This window comes from Cydia strobilella, chromosome 7, assembly GCF_947568885.1.
Source record: "Cydia strobilella chromosome 7, ilCydStro3.1, whole genome shotgun sequence".
NCBI classification, from domain to species: domain Eukaryota; kingdom Metazoa; phylum Arthropoda; class Insecta; order Lepidoptera; family Tortricidae; genus Cydia; species Cydia strobilella.
The window spans coordinates 17,489,419-17,508,655 of NC_086047.1; the positions used below are offsets into that span (position 1 = coordinate 17,489,419).

The 19,237-nt window shown below is 36.4% G+C and overlaps 1 protein-coding gene across 1 annotated transcript; it reads right to left on the reverse strand.

Moving 5' to 3' along the window:
• Positions 1 to 339: 339 nt before the first annotated feature.
• Positions 340 to 18,450, reverse strand: LOC134742671 (very long chain fatty acid elongase 7-like). The gene is made up of 8 exons (XM_063675860.1): positions 18,358 to 18,450; positions 16,146 to 16,227; positions 4,948 to 5,016; positions 3,922 to 4,109; positions 3,102 to 3,179; positions 2,791 to 2,880; positions 1,880 to 2,089; positions 340 to 1,303 (listed from the first exon to the last, which is right to left on the reverse strand). Exons 2-8 carry the CDS (start codon positions 16,183 to 16,185, stop codon positions 884 to 886), a joined length of 1,095 nt encoding a protein of 364 aa, XP_063531930.1. The 5' UTR covers positions 16,186 to 16,227; positions 18,358 to 18,450; the 3' UTR covers positions 340 to 883.
• Between the last annotated feature and the right edge of the window lie 787 nt (positions 18,451 to 19,237).

A 19,237-nucleotide genomic window follows, 5' to 3' on the forward strand; every position in this document is an offset into this window, starting at 1 on the left:
AATTATAAGTAGTTTAGTTTCATAGGACACAGAAAGAAACTTCTTCTTTAAGGGTCAAACACATTTCCCTTCTGTGGACAAAATAATGAATGTTAACGTCCTGGGTACATTAACACGTTTTTCTTATTTCCCGCCGAGTTTCTTGCGCCGGTATTAGGGAATGTAAACCGGTTTTTACTTGTATGAAATTTCGCTTAATGACCGGTTATTAACCGGTTTTTCCATTTTTTGACATTCATAAGTGCAATGTAATATGCCTGAATTGAAGAATACTTTCACTTTCAAGTTGGGTCTCATTAACTGGAAAAATTTATCCCGTCTAAGGGTGCAGCGTAAAAATTAGCTTTCGATTCTGTTAACTTTGCGATACCTACAGGAACGACGCAAACAAGTTAAATATACAATAAAATGTGTATGACCCACAGTTAATTTGCAATGTTAACCTGAAATGCTATTCGCTAAATAATAACAGCGTAAGGCTATAATTTCAACAATAAAATCCTTAGCATCTACATTATTTAAAATTGTGCGGTTGGCATTATAATATTAATGTAATTTAAATCTTAAAGCGTATCATCTCACTGGTACGTTCAATATTTCAACAGCATACAAATGCACTTTAACTACGATATGCTGAAACATCTTTTCATTAATAAAATTTATTAGCACAATCAACATATTTTCAGTGACAGGATTGACACTAATTTAATTAAAAATAAAGTCAATTTTAAGCTCTATTTCATACGTCCTTAATACTACAACATTTTTATCCAATTTTTACTATTTACTTATTAATCGCTCCTAAATTATTTCGTTTATCATCGCCATCACAAAATTCAGTCTCAAAAAACCCGGAACTAACCATATTGTTCAACCATAAGAATCATTTCTTTATTATACTTTCGTAATCTAGTTCTTCACACGCTTTGGCTGTGCGTCTAGTAAGGAACACCTTGCCTTTCTTAATGTAGTCTCCACAAGCTTTGTCAACTGCACAAGGAACATCTTCTAGATTGGAAATATCCTTACAATCATTTGTGCACACCCCTTTGTTCTTTCCTGTTGTGATACCATTCGCTTCAACGCCATTTTGTTTGGTCCCATTTCTTTGTTTCTCGAATTCGTTCTGTATTTCCTCTTCTCCGCTTTTCTTTTTCTTGTAGCTTTTGGAATAGAAATTGAGAAAGAGACAGAGGAAAATGGTGACGTTGGCCGATATGAAGTAAGTGAAGCCGACCGCGTACTGGCATCTTGGAGAGAAGTGAGTCCAAATGCAGTAGGCGAGCATAATCACGAATTGTACCTGGAAGAAAACAAACAATTACCAGAAGAATGTAAGGAGGACCAGGGAATCTAATATGGTAAGACATTGATCTATGAAATGAAAAGAAAATTTAAAACCCCGTTAATAAAATGTGGATTCATTTTCTAGGCCGTGTCAGTATCTTGCAGTGTTAAGCCACATCAGTAAATAGTAACTGTCAAAATCTTAGAAGCTGCAATGACGTAGTGACGTATTTCTTCCGCCACAAATACTTTTGGAACTGAGGCTCCAGTTCAGAGAGAAGGTAGTAGGATTACATGGCAAGGTAGATGGCAGAGTTGAGCAGGGCGAGGACGGTTCCTCGACCACCAGCCCCTTCGTCCCTCAAAATTCGGTCAAAATTTATCTTACCAGCTGCAACGTAGTGACGTGTCTTTTCCACCATACTTTTGGAACTAAGGCCCTAGCCCAGGGAGGAGATAAGAGGAGTGAATACATGACAACGTGGAAGGCAAATTTCAAGAATGGCAGCCCCTTCATTGGTCCATTGAGTCCCTTGAGCTAGCTCCAGTATGTAGTAGTAGGTATTTAGAAGCAAAACTATCTAAATCTTACCAGCTGCAAAGTAGTGACATATTTCTTCCACCACAAATACTTTTGGAACTGAGGCCCCAGTCCAGAGAGAAGGTAGTAGGAGTACATGACGATATGGACGGCAGAGTTTAGGAGGGCGAGAATGGTCCCTTGGCCGCCAGCGGCGAACTTGAGGTAGCTCCAGGAGTAGAGAGCCATGATGCCGTGGTGGTATACGTGGAGGAATGTCACCTGAGAAAAAAAAATCTTATATTTGCTTTAGTTTACAATGCATACGATTAGAATATGTCTTCACGTAGGCCAACAGTAAGTGGTATTGTTCCTGTCTAGGCTCCGACACAGAACTAGGCCGAAGGGAAACTTATACTTATGAGAATCTTCACCTCTTGTTGGGTTTAATGTCCAAACACTAGTACCAATAACCTCCAATTAAATTTTAATTTTAATCCAATGGAAAAGAGTTGCTTTTGTTTAGTTTCGTTCGATTTTAGAACAAAACATATTCAAATTTATTTTCTTATACCATTGATTCAAACTCGATTGCACAGCGTCACTGCTAGCTACCACTACATTCAATTTTTTTATGAATGCCAGTGTAATTTTTAATCCCCTTATTTATCCCTTAGCAAACATCTGTTAAATTTTGTCTCATTCTAACAAACACAAATGTCAGAATGAAGGATAAGGACAAACGATTAAGTATCAAAGGTTTGTTAGACTTGACAAGCGTTTATGAATAACGCCACAGATCATATAATGATAACGCTATAAGGTGTCTGTGATTTATTAAAGTGACCTTTCTTTGCTACCTATTCTGCCAAAATAGATTTATCATAGAATTGAGCTAAGTAACGTCTTCATATTCAATTAATATTGTATTTCTTTTCAGAAGGATTAAAGCATTCAATATTGTACCAGTACCACTGACTTACCTGTTTGTTCTTTTTTCGAAGCACAAAGAACACAGTGTCGAGGAGTTCAGTGAACTTGGCGAAGAAATACCACCATCCTAGCTCCAAAAGCTGAAAAAGATAATCACAAAGTCAATAAAATTAATAAAGGAATACTAAAATGCGTAATGCATGATGTGATATGATATAAACCGTAAATCTGCAATATTTGCGTAGATTTTCTGAGCCCACGTGCGCCTTTCAAAATAAATTAGCAATTGCGCTTTTATGATAAATTTAGCTTATTTCTTTCCTGTGGTAACTGTGGAAAAAAATAATTTTAATTAATGTACCTGTTTGTTTTGGGTATTTGATGGATATCTGCACCCCGCATAGAGCACACCGTCTCGAAATATGTTCAAATTAAAAGCCTGAAAAGAAACAAATATTATATTAACTGATTTTCCCGTAAGTAGAGTAGAAATTAATGTATAGTTTGTGGGGTACGGATCGAAATATGTCCAAATAAATTCTACAAAAAACTCACATAATATTATTTTTGGGTCTCTATTGTTTTTCATAAAGTTTTAAGTCATAATGTATTGTTTGTCTGAATTTTCGTTAGTCATAATTTGGTTTTTCTCAGAAACACGTACCTAACTTTTCAGGATTGCCATAAAGGGTTGGATGGAGTATCGAGAATCCATTCTGGTTTAACGACGCTTTTTATCAAATATCATGTAAAATTTGTGATTTATCTCTAATAAATAAATAATAAATAGATAAAAGTAAACCTAACCTAACCTATTTCCCTGGATCCCATTATTTTTACATGATTAACTTATATTCCGTTTAACAGAGATTTATTAGCATTACTATCTTGTAGAAGTAGTAAGTTATGTTTTTTTTTAAATATAAAAGGTGCTTGGACAGCACTTGAAGGATCTTAACGCTTATATATCATAATAAGTTCAATGGATTTGATTTAATTTCAAAGGCAATCAGTTAACTTCTATGATTAGTACTGGAAAGTACCATTAACCATCATCACAGACAGCAACACCTGCGTGACGATGTAATACGTGATGAGCTTCGTGATCCTGAGTGGAGGCCTATTCTTCATCATATTGGGGCCGACGCGCACTTAGATTAGTTTATCAACTAGTCTAGTACCTTGTAAACCATCATCACAGACAGCAACACTTGCGTGGCGTTATAATACGTGATGAGTTTCGTGATCCTGAGTGGAGGCCTATTCTTCATCAGACCGGGGCCTACGCGTACGAAGATCAGGTACGCGATCACTACGCAGAGGATCGGGATCGGACTCGACATCATGAACCATGAGTCCACTAGGGCACCTGGAATAAATAAACCATCATCTATGTAAGTACAACTTAATCTCTAGCTGCCCAGATGCCTATAGAAATACCAGTGACCTATAAAAAATTCTGATTAGTCTTATCTATTGAAGTTGGTGGAAAATAACTCAAGTAAGTACCAGAAATGCGACAATTCTGCAACGCATCACACCGTGTCGAGTTGGTAACGTTACGGATATATCGAAGCCAAAACAATATAAGTAGTTGTTTTTCAGCACTTAATAATATTAACCATTCGGCTGGGTTCCGGCCTACATCGTCATTTATAATTCATAACAAATACGATGTCAGCAGGCATCAGAGAGTAATTCCAATAACACTTGACCAATGGCAAACGTAATGGCGCCACCACACTTCGTTATGGGTTATTCGTTATGCGGCTTCGCTGTATTTGCAAGCGAACAACAAATAGGGGTACCACACTTCGCCGTATTTGGCGAATAATTGCGCTGCGTCTTTATCGTGTCCTTTGAAGTGTGTCAAAAAACCGACAAGTGAACGGATACGCGTATTTGCTATTTGCGCTTATGCGTTATGCGTGCGAATAAGGCAAATACAGACGAATAAGTCCTCCACACTTCGTTGTATTCGGACGAATAACACGCATAACGAATAACACATAACGAAGTGTGGTGCCAGCATAACAGAAAATCGCTATCATGAAAAAGTCAGCTGTCAAAATGGAAATCGTAGTATTCGCGTCACGCGACGATCGCGTGGTCGCTTATTGTAACTAAGTAATAAAGGGAAAACGCTTAAAAACTTTTAAAACATTCTTGTCAGTTGTAGTGTAATGGACTTAACGATTAATACTCACTTTTTCCAACTTTTAGTGAATCAAGGTAGCGGTCCACCTTTTCAAGGTAACTCATTTTGATCACTTCACCTGAAAACAGAAATAAACTATGTTTACTTTATAAATCTTGCTGTTAGATTTGACAGATTCGTTCTTAAAAGTGCGTTGACGTTAAATATGTGCCAGTTATATTTGAGGTTAAAAGGAAATAGTTTGTTCGAGTAAAAAGCATACAGCATGTAAAGCCTGACCAGAAATATATGATCATTGTCAAGAGGGCGCTGTTATTCTCATGTAAAGGTTGACAGTTCAGTATAGTATGCAAAAATTTGTTCCAGTGAAATTCCGCAACATGGCGCGTGATCATATATTATATTCCTGGTCAGGCTTTATGTTGAATTTGAAAATATTTTTTTATTTACAATTTTAAATATACATCGTAACATGTAAACGTCTAAATTCCAAATAAATATAAAATCTGCAAGTACAAGGAAGGCTCAATATTATACTACTCTTTGGGCTCAATGCGCGCTGATGGCCTAGCGGTAAGGGCGCGTTACTTTTTGTTTGTTTTATTGACTTGTGAAAGATCTATATTAGAATAGAATAGAATAGAATAGAATAGAATAGAATAGAATAGAATAGAATAGAATAGAATAGAATAGAATAGAATAGAATAGAATAGAAATCATTTATTCAGACAACACATCAATACAACATATATATAGCAAATACAAGACAAAGATAAACAAAACAGTAGAAATAGAGATGTGAAGCCGAAATGGTCTCCACTCAGCAATGCAGCTGGCACGACTAGCGTGGTCAACGGCGCTACCTATATATTGAGACCTACTCACAAATAAATTCACATATATTTTCCTCGCGTTATCCCGTTTTTATTGCCACGGCTCATGGGAGCCTCGGGTCCGCTTGACAACACTGGCATAGGCACTAGTTTTTACGAAAGCGACTGCCATCTGACCTTCCAATCCAAGCAATGGGTAAACTGGGCCTTATTTTGATTAGCACGGTTTCCTCACGATGTTTTCCTTCACCGAAAAGCGACTGGTAAATATCAAATGATATTTCTTACATAATTTCCGAAAAACTCATTGGTACCAGCCGGGGTTTGAATCTTTGAATCCGGATTGAAAGTCGCACCTCCTTACTACTAGGCCACCAGCACTTTATTATTGGACAGCTGAATTTTCTAATAACCTTCATAACACCCATTTCAAACATGTCATTACGCTAAGAACATGTCGCTAAAAGACCGGTGTTAATTTGTATAGGGTGCATTGGGCTCAGATTGAAGGGTTTTTATGAGGGGTAAGATAAAAAGTCGTCCGTGCTTTGGCATACGGATTTTTTTTTGTCTTTCCCCTCATAAAAATCCTATAAATAAAATACATACGCTTTCTTATTTGTAGAACAAAAGACCATTTATTTTAGTTATCCTATAAAAGTGTTCTAAAGATTTATTTAATACATTGTCATGCACCAAATTTTATATGGACCACTAATATTTCAATAATATGTCATACACGTGTTACTCTTTGTCATTACGTCACTTTCTGACAGCTAACTATATCATCATTTGTAATGTCAATGTGATACCAAATTTGTTAATGTTTCATGTTTAACTTTTGTATTTGAGACAAAAGTTGACTGTGAATGGAATGTACACAAGAAACATTTTTATGGTTCGTTTCATACAGGGTTTTAAAGGAAGATCTCTCAAAAGGTAACATTACAATGGGATCGTATTAAAATATTACAACATAAGATATTAAGAAATGCTTTAACATGTTATATGTGCGGTATAATCTTAGGCCTAAATTTATTATTTGAAATTAGTAGCCAAACCCGTGAGGTGACCCTATAGTGGTAATATTGCGATTTAGTAATATTTTATCATTATTATTATTTATTATTCAGAGCCCACTGTGTCCCACTGCTGGGCAAAGGCCTCCCCCCTCTTTTTCCACTCGTCTCTGTTTAGTGCTATATCTGGCCAGCCTCTCAAGAAGGAGTCCAAGTTATCCCGCCATCGCCGACGAGGTCTGCCGGATCCCCGGTTAGACTCGTACCAACTCATACATAACATACAACATACAAATATTTTGGTGTGGTGTTTAGGTTAGCCTCTGGAAGCTAAATTACTACTACAAACTACTTCATGACGTTTAAAGTAATTGTATAGGTAAAAATATTCCAGTTTGGTGTACTTATGGGTCTCCGGCAAGCTCGGTTCTCCATACAAACGTAGTTCCGCTCTCATTTTAAAACGACTAGCTAGAATGCTCTGAAACTTTGTACTTACAATAGGTTAAGGTATTACTATGTCTGTAATTAGTTTATGTAGATTCAGATACCATAGTTAAAAAAATACAGCGTATTTAAGTTTTTCATACATCTTGTTTTTGCTCTATTTCGTTAGTTTTATAATCTGGAGCTATATAAACTAATTTAAGACCTAGATATACCTCATGTCATTGTATTTGCAAAGTTTCATTACAATCCAACACGTAGTTTTAAAATGAGAGCGAAACTACGTTTGTATGGGAAGGATTCGGCCGAGCTTGCCGGGGACTCTTAAGACAGGTCATAAATATTGAATTATTAGTCATAATTCAATATTTAAAAAACAATACACTCCTTTTTTGGGCAGTCGTGTAATGACATCGAGCTTATCTGATATAGATCGGAGGTGGCCATAGGGCCTATAGATGATAAAACAACTGAACATCACTGAGCTTAGATACTAATCTTAGAACTAACTCGTAGATGACTGTTAAAAAAGTACAGTCGACGATAAAAGCTTGTATCAAAACTGATTTTTTGGAAAAATAAACTTATCATTACGACTACGTAATATGTAACAATGTTACTACGTAATATGTATGTTACAATGTTGCTAGGCAGGCTCAGTTATTATTATGTAACTGTTCCTGGTTCCGGTCTTAGGGTAACAAGATTATACCTGAACTCTGCTGAACAATAAATTAAGTTTAGATGTGATAAATAATTTGTGTAACTATCACATGGCAGAGATCGCCACTAAAGGGGCCCACTGACTATCAGTCCGCCGGACGATATCGGCCTGTTAGAACGAAAATTTGACAGTTCTGAACAACTGACAGGCCGATATCGTCTGGCGGACTGATAGTCAGTGGGCCCCTTAAAACACTATGACTGCAGTTGCAGTATGTAGAGCGGCCCGGTTATATCAGTGACAATTTTATTCAACTAAGGAAAAGGTTTTTAAATAATTAATAATATTAATAACAAAACTTCCGTGAGAGACATACATATTAAATTAATATATTTAATATGTATGTCACTCACGTATTTTAAGTCGAAAAACATGTCGAGCGTTTTTCGACTTAAAATACGTGAATGACCCGTTATTAATATAATTAATAATATTTCTGAATTTAATTAGCAGTGCAATTTAACCACCTCTGCGTTAATTGAAGATATGAGATAACACTAAATACATTTTCATTTAAATAAAAGAAAAATTGTTGAAGTCGGTTCACATGATAAATAATTATCCCTGAAAAACTACCATACTAAGTCGCGCCAATTAGTTAGCTCATTCACTGAACACAATTATACTTAGTATAATTTTTTTAAGGTAATTGAAAGTTTGTATAGAACCCTCAGTGCGCAAGTTAAACAAACTCCCACTTGACCGGTTATTCTTCTTGAAATCACTTATCTATACATTCTACACAGATTATTTTTACATCTGCGATTTTTCATGCGTCTCTTGCCCCACGACTTACTTAAAGTTGGAATACGAGGTCCGAGGTTCAACTAAGGTTTCAAAGAAAACTAGTACCTAATAGAATAAAAATTGAAATTGAAATTAAATCTAGGTACTATATCGACATAAAATTTTTCACTCATAATATCGTGAGTTCTTCGGGCTATTTAGACGCACTCTGTACCATAGTAATAATCTTACAATTGTCTAGTCACGTTTTAATGAACCATGCCTAACACTGTTGATATTGCAATTTAAGTTGTCACTTCACTACGCCCTAGGTAACGTAGCGGTCTAAGCCTATCGACCTGTACGTTTGTAGGTCAGTTTCCCTTTATCAAGTTGTTATGTTGACATTATTGTCCATTTCTCACAACATATACACACATTTGATTCTTATTACCAAGGGATAAGGTCCTAGTGTATATGTTTAAGGCTGCTTTCCCTAGTGTATTTGGGATTACGGTCAATCGATGTGATTCAAAAGTAAGGAAAACTAACGGCGCAACAGTCATTCAAACCCTTACAAATCAAGAGTGATGAAGATGTTTGAATCAATGCTATTCTTGCCGGACATGACAAGAAATTAAGTTTTGAGGTGAAAATATTGTAAGTAGTGTAGAGTGCGAATCTAGCTCTGAGATAGAGTGTGGAAACAATATCAACGAAATGTATATTCGAATTTAATCGAATTTAAACTATCGTGAGACATATTAACTCAACTAACTTAGCGGTTTCACTCACGTATTTTTAGTTACTCGCGCGGCATGTGAAATGTATATTAATTATGAATTGTTATTTAATAAATAGGGACATTCTTACACAAATTGTCTAAGTCCCACGGTAAGCTCAATAAGGCTTGTGTTGTGGGTACTCAGACAACGATATATATAATATACGAATACTTAAATACATAGAAAACATCCATGACTCAGGAACAAATATCTGTCCCTCAACGCACAAATAAATGCCCTTACCCTGATTCGAACCCAGGACCATCGGCTTCATAGGCAGGGGACCCACTAGGCCAGACCGGTCGTCAAATTTGTTTCATAGGTAGCCAAAGTTTTTGCTAATATTGATATCTGAGCAAGCGAAAGATTCAACCCGTTAACCACGAGCGTAGTGACTGGTAAATAACAGTAAAGTACCTACCGCTCATTACTATTTAGGCACTCGTAATTTTTTCCATATATACAACGTCGACTTTCAGAATTATACCGCTAAGTCGCAGTCGGCACAGTTTTTTGTGCAGTTTACTTTATTAATTTAACAGACATATCGAGCTTCAAAATGACGTGCAGAATATTCGTGTACAACTGTACATTGCCTATTTACCAAATGGCAAGCGTAAAAAAATCCATAAATCGTTTTCCAGTACAAAATCGTTTTATTTTGTATGAACTAGTACATAAGTTTTTTAAATCGTTGCATAAAGTAAACTCGAAATTTTAAAGGATGTCTTTGGCAACAATTTGAGGCTCAATATTTATATTTACCTAAATAAAAATTCAATCCAACATGTAAGAGAGTCATTTGCCTGCGATCGAAAAGTATGATTTTGAAAATAATTTTTGTATACAATTGTATGGTAAAAATTGCGGGTGCCTGAATACTTTTGAGCGGTAGTGTAAATAGGCATTATTGTATGCTTAAATCTAAATAGATAAATAATCTAAACCCTATAAAATTGTTAATGGAGCCTGTATTCGGGGGTTCTAGTTCTTTTGAGTTGGTATTAAAAAAGACTCAATTAAGGACTTGACTTAAAATGTTTTGAAGATTTTAAGCGCTGAGTCTCGAATCAACCGGCCAAGTGTGAGTTGGGCTCGCGCACGAAGGGTTCCGTACCATTACGCCAAAAAATGGCAGAAAAATCACGTTTGTTGTATGGGAGCCCCACTTAAATATTTATTTTATTCTGTTTTTACAGACAGACAAACATACAGCGGAGTCTTAGTAATAGGCTCCCGTTTTTACCCTTTGGGGAACCCTAAAAACGAGTAAAATTTCTCAAATTTTAGCTCAAAATACCCTAGTTCCTACTAACACTAGTTGTCAAACCGTTGTATGTACTAGACCTATACTTATTTTATTATTATTCTCTACGTATACCTACTATATACGTGTCGTCTTTGATAAAAAAACTAATAACAAGGCCTGAAAGGGCGGAAAGCTGTCTTGCTTTAAGCTTGTCACTTATCTACTTTTATAGTCATTATAGTCATGTCTATAGTCTTGATTATAGACATGTCGTTTACTTGATTATAGTGCGACATAAAATAGTAGAAAATAAATAAACTATAACTAAAAAAATGCCATACTAAATTCGTTGTCAGCATTTTACTTCAAAAATGTGACAGTTGCGTAGGAAGTGGCGCCCTCAATTATTTTCTACAATTTCTTGTCGGAGTAATAAAATACAAGCATTTCTTTCCCACATACGTAACCACAGATGTCATAATACTGAGTTATATCAGAAGTTCCGAACTTTTGCAATTCAATATGGTACTTTCTGTTAATTGCTTCCCCCTTCCACCCTTATTTTTCTATACACTATACAAAGTACGTCATAATAAATGTAAGCAACTAGAAACATAATTATATATTATACTTAGTTCGATGACGCACCTGTAGAGGTTTATTTATAGAAGTAATCACTTATCGCTTGTCGTATTTTAAATATACAGGGTGGAATCCCTTGGCCATGCTAATGCAGAATTCAAGGGTGACTAAAGGGGCCCACTAACTATCAGTCCGCCGGACGATATCGGCCTGTCAGCTGTTCGAAACTGTAATTTTTTTGTTCTATCTGACAGGCCGATATTGTCCGGCGGACTGATAGTCAGTGGGCCCCTTAAATAGGGTGTGCAACTGTCAAATGTCTTGATAGATGGCGCGAGCATAAGGCAAAAGCATTTCGTAAAGGGCATTCTCGTGGAATCTCGTCTCTTTATTGTTAGCATCTAATTTTTGGTGACTGCGTAACCCGCGCCAAGTTCCATCTACAGCCAAAACTGCTGAGCGGAATCTTCTGGGATTCACGAATAGGTATAGCCAGGGGAATGAGATTGCTGTAGAAAGACCCGCGAAGGACCGGGGCAAATGGAAAAGCATTGTAGAGGAGGCCAGGGCAGGACACACGCTAGGCGAATATGAAAAAAGGTTTTTGTAATTTATTTTTATTTTTTTATTAGCCTACTTTGGTGTCCCACTGCTGGGCAAAGGCCTAGCCTCGTTTTCTCCACTCGACCCTGTGATCGACATTTTCCCACCATTTGGGGTAGAATGCGTCCAAGTCGTCCCGCCATCTCCTTTTTGGTCTGCCTGAACCCCGGCCTGCACCGTCTATGGTGCTCCGTGGGTCCCACTCAGTAACCATTTTGGCCCACCTTTCTGGGTGCATGCGAAATATTATAAAAGCGAAAGTAGCTCTGGTTGTCTGTCTGTTACCTCTTTACGCCTTAGTCGCTGATGGTATTGAAGAAACTTGGTTTAGAGTTAGTTTTACGCCTTAGCCGCTGATGGTATTGAATAAACTTGGTTTAGAGTTAGTTTTACGCCTTAGCCGCTGATGGTATTGAATAAACTTGGTTTAGAGTTAGTTTTACGCCTTAGCCGCTGATGGTATTGAAGAAACTTGGTTTAGAGTTAGTTTTACGCCTTAGCCGCTGATGGTATTGAATAAACTTGGTTTAGAGTTAGTTTTACGCCTTAGCCGCTGATGGTATTGAATAAACTTGGTTTAGAGTTAGTTTTACGCCTTAGCCGCTGTTGGTATTGAATAAACTTGGTTTAGAGTTAGTGAGTTCCGGGGAAGAATTTGAGGTAGTTTCCAGTGAGTGAAAATTGGAAATTATAAGTGATTGCTAAATTTTTTCTTTGGAACTTCGAGGCGTATTAAGGCCTTGTTTTCCTAAAACGTTGTGCGCATGCACATTAGTTACGTAAAGCGCCACTTTTTTAAGAAACTGTATTTAAAAAAGAACTATCGATATAGAGCACAAATTTGATGAAAAATAACAAAATGCTGCAGTTTCCGTTGCTTATGCTTCACAAAATTCCTGTATATTGCTCACCTCTTTAATAAAATGGAGTTCCAACTTTTACTAAATTTATCTGTGGGGTGCTCAGCCTTGTTTATTTACACAGCCTATTTGACTCGTCAGAATCTAAACTAATTAAAAATCTATTTTTTTATTAAAGATAATTAGGTATCTTTTAAGGCCACTATTTTAAGCCCAATAACCTCACTATAGGCTCACCTTTATTCAGGTCAAACCTATTATAGGAAGTTACTATTTTAAGTTAGTTGACATGTTAGTTTACTATCATTACTGAAACGTGTGATTAGTGGTATTATTAACTACGAATAAAATCTATTCTAGAAGGTAGTTTACACCCACAGTTGGCGACAGCTGGCTTTAAAAATAATATTGATTAGTGGTTTTTATCAGAATCATAGGAATGACTGCACTTTAGCTGACGCGGAGATCAGGACTCATATTTTTTTATGGAAAGTACTCATCATAAGGAATCTCCCCACCAAGTATTATCGTGCGGAACCCCATAGTTTTCGAGGGAAAAAATGTTAAAGTTCCCATACAAGTTTCCTTCAACACGGCTCTGGCGCATTCATTCAGTTGTCAGGAGTCTCCCCTGAGGTAGATAGGTAAAAACGGGCCACATAGCCAATAACAAACATAAAGTCTTAGATCAAAACAATCTAATCGCTCATAAAAAATCTAGGTTAAACAAGGGCTAAATTGCGCCAAAAATATCTACTTAACTCCCGTCTTATTACCACACAGTAAGGTCGAAAACTGTGTACATATCTTTGACGTTAATTACATCGCGTGACTCGAAAGAGCGATCGGTAAAACAAATGAAAATCATGTTGACCATATCAGCGGTAATTTGAGTCTTATATCTAAGTGAAAGTAAGGTTGAATTTAGTAACATGTAAAAACCAACACCTTTAATTTTGTTTATGTTATACATTTATAAACCTAGTGCGGCTATATTTACGACGTCAGTTACCTTCATTATAATATAGCCAATACGAGTACCTAGGAGTACCTAGGAGACCGAGCTTTGCTCGAAAAGTCGGAAAATATGTATTATATGTATAAACTTACAAATGCGCGTTTTTCTAGAGATAAGACCTAGCTAGATTGATTTTTCGCCCCCGAAAACCCCCATATAGCAAATTTAGTATTTTTTTATACTACGTCGGTGGCAAACATGCATACGGCCCGCCTGATGTTAAGCAGTCTCCATAGCCTATGTACGCCTGCAACTCCAGAGGAGTTACATGCGCGTTGCCGACCCTAACACTCCTCTCCCTCGAGCTCTGGCAACCTTACTCACCGGCAGGAACACAACACTATTAGTAGGGTCTAGTGTTATTTGGCTGCGGTTTTCTGTAAGGTGAAGGTACCTCCCCAGTTGGGCTCTGCTCTAGATCTGTATTAGATTTATGTAACCTATGCTCCTGACAAATTTCATGATTATTGGATTACCCTTTTCTTAGCAAATGCAAAACAAGATCTTGACTCTGCCTACAAGGATGTAGGTACGAGTAATAAACATTATAAATATGTATTGAGAAATCTGTGCCCAGACATTTGATTGTTGTGTGACTATGTAATGTCATTGTACTCGTAAGTTATTATGAAAGTCATAAACCGGTGACTTTCTTGTCTGACCCTTTCTTGGACAGATGCCATACTTTCTGAAGCGCTGGAAGTCAGAAAAATAAATGTCCTTTCAAAAATGTAAAAAGAAACCCTTGTGGTGCGACCGTCTATCTGTCACATCGCTAATTATTTCGAGAACTAATTACGATATCGATGTGAAATTTGGAAAAGCTACAAACAATGCTATTTATTTTACTCTAAATATAATACAGGTTGTCCCAAAACAAGCAGACATGTAACATGTAGTAAAAGTCATTCTGGACATTTTAGTTGGTTTTCTATTATTCAACACCTAATCATTTTTGCGTATTGGCATTTTTAATTTAAATAAAAAAAAAATCAGTTTTTACAGTACAGTCGCCATCAGATATATCGGAGCGCCCGAGGTGCTCACAAATATCTAAACACGCCTCTATTATCAAGGCGTTAGAGTGCGTGTTCAGATATTTTGACTATTTTGAGCACCTCGGGCGCTCTGATGGCGACTGTACATCTGGTGCTCCATGGTGGCACCCTGTGCTATAATAAGCACATTACGTAACTACGTCGAAAATTTAAAGGGCCATATTGTACTGTAAAACGATGACACGATATACGTGCGAATAGGTAATTCGCAACTCGTGTCGATTTAAAACACTTCCTTCGGTCGTGTTTTAATATTTGCCACTCGTTGCGAATTTCGCACTTGTATCGTAAATAAGTATTACAACTATTACATGTTCTTTAATATGTTCTTTTTAGGGTTCCGTACCCAAAGGGTAAGAACGGGAACCTATCAAAAATAATTCTGTCTGTCTGTCCGTCTGTCACCAGGCTGTATCTCATGAACCGTGTTAACTAGACAGTTGGAATTTTTACAGATGATGTATTTCTGTTGCCGCTATAACAACAAATACTAAAAACAGAATAAAATAAATATTTAAGTGGGGCTCCCATACAACAAACGTGATTTTTTGCCTTTTTTTGCGTAATGGTACGGAACCCTTCGTTCGCGTCGGACTCGCACTTGGCCGGTTTTTAGTTATTTATTTAATTAATTAAGATGAAGTAGAAATCTACACTGAAAAGCATTATAACTAGCTTACTTACCTAATATAGGGCTGAGAAATGTAAATAGGCCGTCAAATAGATTTGTAAATACGTGTAAATAATTAAACAACACTGAATAATCGAGTAGAAGTACACAATGGATCGGGGTTAGGTTACGAAACGAAATAGATGATGAAGTCGGTTAAAAACAATGATTGATTACTTAGTCTAATGTTAATATTAAGGAGAATCGCCTTGGATTAAATAATTTCAAGTTTAATGATTTTCACTCAGCCATTTTTACTCATTTTAAGTTACAATGCATGCATCTCTCGACGAACTCAAGAGACAGAATAAGTAATAGTATTATCATACAGAACGGCCACGCACCGCCCCGCCCCGATTCGCGACAGCAGATTGACGGCCGTTTGCCGGCCGCTCAGTACTGTTTTTAAGCAACTTACACAATGATGCATGACGAGTGTACAGACGTGCCGTTCACGCATAGAAACGCAAGTGATTTTTTATGTATAACGTCTCCGCCCTGTGCTCAAGGGTAGTGCTTTGAATTCCTTAGATTCCAAAAAGCTTGCTCCAAAGTGCTTTATTCTCTGCCAGGCGAGGGCGTGTCTAATTTCCGCCACCTTCTTACATTTTACATGAAGCCATGGCCATTAGATCTCAAAATGGCCGTGAGGTTTTAGTTTATTTATACTTACTAGAAGGATTGGCGAGCTGAAGCGGCAACGGGCTGGCCATGTCTGTAAGTCTTCACGATGCTGATGCCCAACGGAATGAGACCTGGAAAAGTAAAAGACAGTTAATAGAGGATATTGACATAAGGTCAATGTGGATAAGACTGTCTATCAGGTAAGAGATGTAAAACTATGTTTTATTAAGGAATGAAGGTCGGTAAAGCACAAAGTAACGTGACCGAGTGAAATATTAAAACACACTTTTATTTTATACAGCTGCACCAATGCATGTTTCCTCGCTATGTTTTACCAAGTTTTACCAAAGAGCGACTATTAAAATTTTATTTTATTTATTTATTGACTGGGATATAGACCGGGAATATTGTAAGCTCATAAATAATACAAAAGGTAATCACGGTCTATATACCGGTCAATATAAGTCTAGTGAAACTAACCGTGAATCATTCAAAACTATTATTAAAATATTAGGTGATAGTTCCGAGAAACTTATCAGTTTGAGCCGAGTTTTGAACCCACGACCTACAATTCAGAAGCAGCTCTTTATAATCTGTATAGATATTTGTATCGCGTGTTTGTAGCAAATAACCTTGGTATGAAAACCCTATGATTTATCATTTGCATAATGTCGCAGAGCCGTACGAGTAGGTACTCCAGTATCGTTAATATTTTCTTGATGAAATTTCAGTCTAAATTTAAAACCATGTAATTACATCCTTTACTTTTGAATGGCTAAAATAATACTTCTACATCTATATATAGATGTTTTGTTTCCCAAAAAGGAATTTGCATTACGTATTCAAATATTTCTGTTTTTAATATGCATTCATGGTAAAAATAGTATTCTTTTATTTATTTATAAAGTATGTTATAAGTTACCACGACAACACATTTATTATATGTTTAATTTTAGCAAATAAATCGCAGGTAAACGCCAATTAGATTTTATGTACCTACTTATATACTGTCTTATTTATTGGTGTTACATATTTATCAACGCACTATTATAAGCCTCAATCATTAATCGTATGTATTTGTGATTAAGGGGCCCACAGACTATCAGTCCGCCGGACGATATCGGCCTGTCAGTTATTCGGAACTGTCAAATTTTTGTTCTAACTGACAGGCCGATATCGTCCGGCGGACTGATAGTCAGTGGGCCCCTTTAATCTGTCATTGTGACTTATGTATTCGTAGGCCACCTAGCCCGGCAGCGCTTGCAAATTGTAACAAAACTGCAACTTTTATTAAACAACTTTTTTATATATTTTTTCTGAGATTGTCTGAATTAGTAACATGTATAACTTATGCCGTGTTTCTGGAATTTGTAAAAAAAAAACTGCTTCTCATAGCTCGTGACAGGTGGGACAGCAGCTAGTGACGGCATGATCATTGATAAAACTATTACTATACCTAGGTATGTTAAAAAATTATTAAAATGCAAAAACGAATAAAATTCGAATCATACTTATTGAATCCTAAAAATATGATTCATGAACTTTCATTAGTTTCATGAGTTTACATTTAAATCAATCGCTCAAATGACCCAACACACAAATCTACTAACTGGGTTTGGTTAGTTTTAGAAATAAGGGGGTCCGAACTGTAGATCTGGCCTATTGAAATAAGTACTTAAGAACGATTTAAGTTTAGGATAAAGAACTTACCTAATTATTGACAAAATACAAAGCATGTGTGACAGTGTTTTTTTTGTTTATGTAAATCGTTTTATAATAATTTTGTCTCTAGGTACTTTTACAAGTTCGCATGTCAAATCCAATTTCAATATCCATAATTATACAAGTGAAATTACCTATACTAATGTTGTTGTTTGCTTACACTAAATAATTTGAATGAATATTTTATTGCTTACTTTAATATTCAGGCTTCTATTTTTATTATTCAATGTGTGAACACATTTTTCACTAGGCCCTTTTACAGTTTAAAGTTACGTAAGTTTTCCTTCAAGCTCAAATTGAATTATAGGTTACGTAAATTTTTCCAGCAATAATTTGGTGAACTTCAGTAGGTAACCAATAATTCTAATTGCCTTTTACAACTTTCCTAATTATACCAACACCTTTACATACAAAGACTATTGTCAAAACTAAAAAAAGTTTCCAGTTTTACTTTTTTTTAACACTGTTTCACAATCACACTTCTAAAACATACTGGCCGTTTTCAGCCATTACTTTTTACAATTTAAAAAAATACTTACCGTTTAAATTTCGAATCGGCCGGTGTCCGAAATTGTTGGTAACGGGTACCGTGCGAGCGGTGCGGTGATGGAGCCGGCACTGCGGTACTATCGACCCGGCTGCTTATAAAATAAGTGAGCACGCGATAGACATAGTTCCTTCAAGACTACAGGAGTTCTAATTTTGAATTATTTATATTTTATTATTGATAAACCAAACTATCCGCATTCCATAAATAATGATAGTTTTACCTAAATTGTTAATTGAAAGTATTACCGTGAAAGTACCCTTAAGAAGTACTATGTAAGTTTATACTTAGTCTTGTTCCGGGTTCCGTACCCAAAGGGTAAAAACGGGACCCTATTACTAAGACTCCGCTGTCCGTCTGTCTGTCTGTCTGTCACCAAGCTGTATCTAGAACCGTGATAGCTAGACAGCTGAAATTTTCACAGATGATGTATTTCTGTTGCCGCTATAAAAACAAATACTAAAAAGTACGGAACCCTCGGTGGGAGAGTCCGACTTGCACTTGTCCGGTTTTTTAAAACACATGTATTTTACTTTCCTCGTACTCGCAATGAAAAGTAGAGCGTTTAACTCGGATGAAAGACACCATTTCAGTCTCAGACCAAACTACTTTGACAGAAATGGGTGCCTTTCATCCCTTGGTTAACAATTCACTTTTCACCAATTCGACAAAGGGGTTTTTCTTCCCTGCTAGGAAGGATCAAAGTGGCACTTTTCTTCCCTGCTAGGAGGGATCAACACTTTTCTGTTCTAGGACACTATTTAAAAAAAAAATGCACATTCTTTTTTTAGCTTATATAATATTTTTAAACATCATAATTACCTCATAGGTGATGGGAAAAGCAGTATGTGTCACATGGTAGCAAAAATATT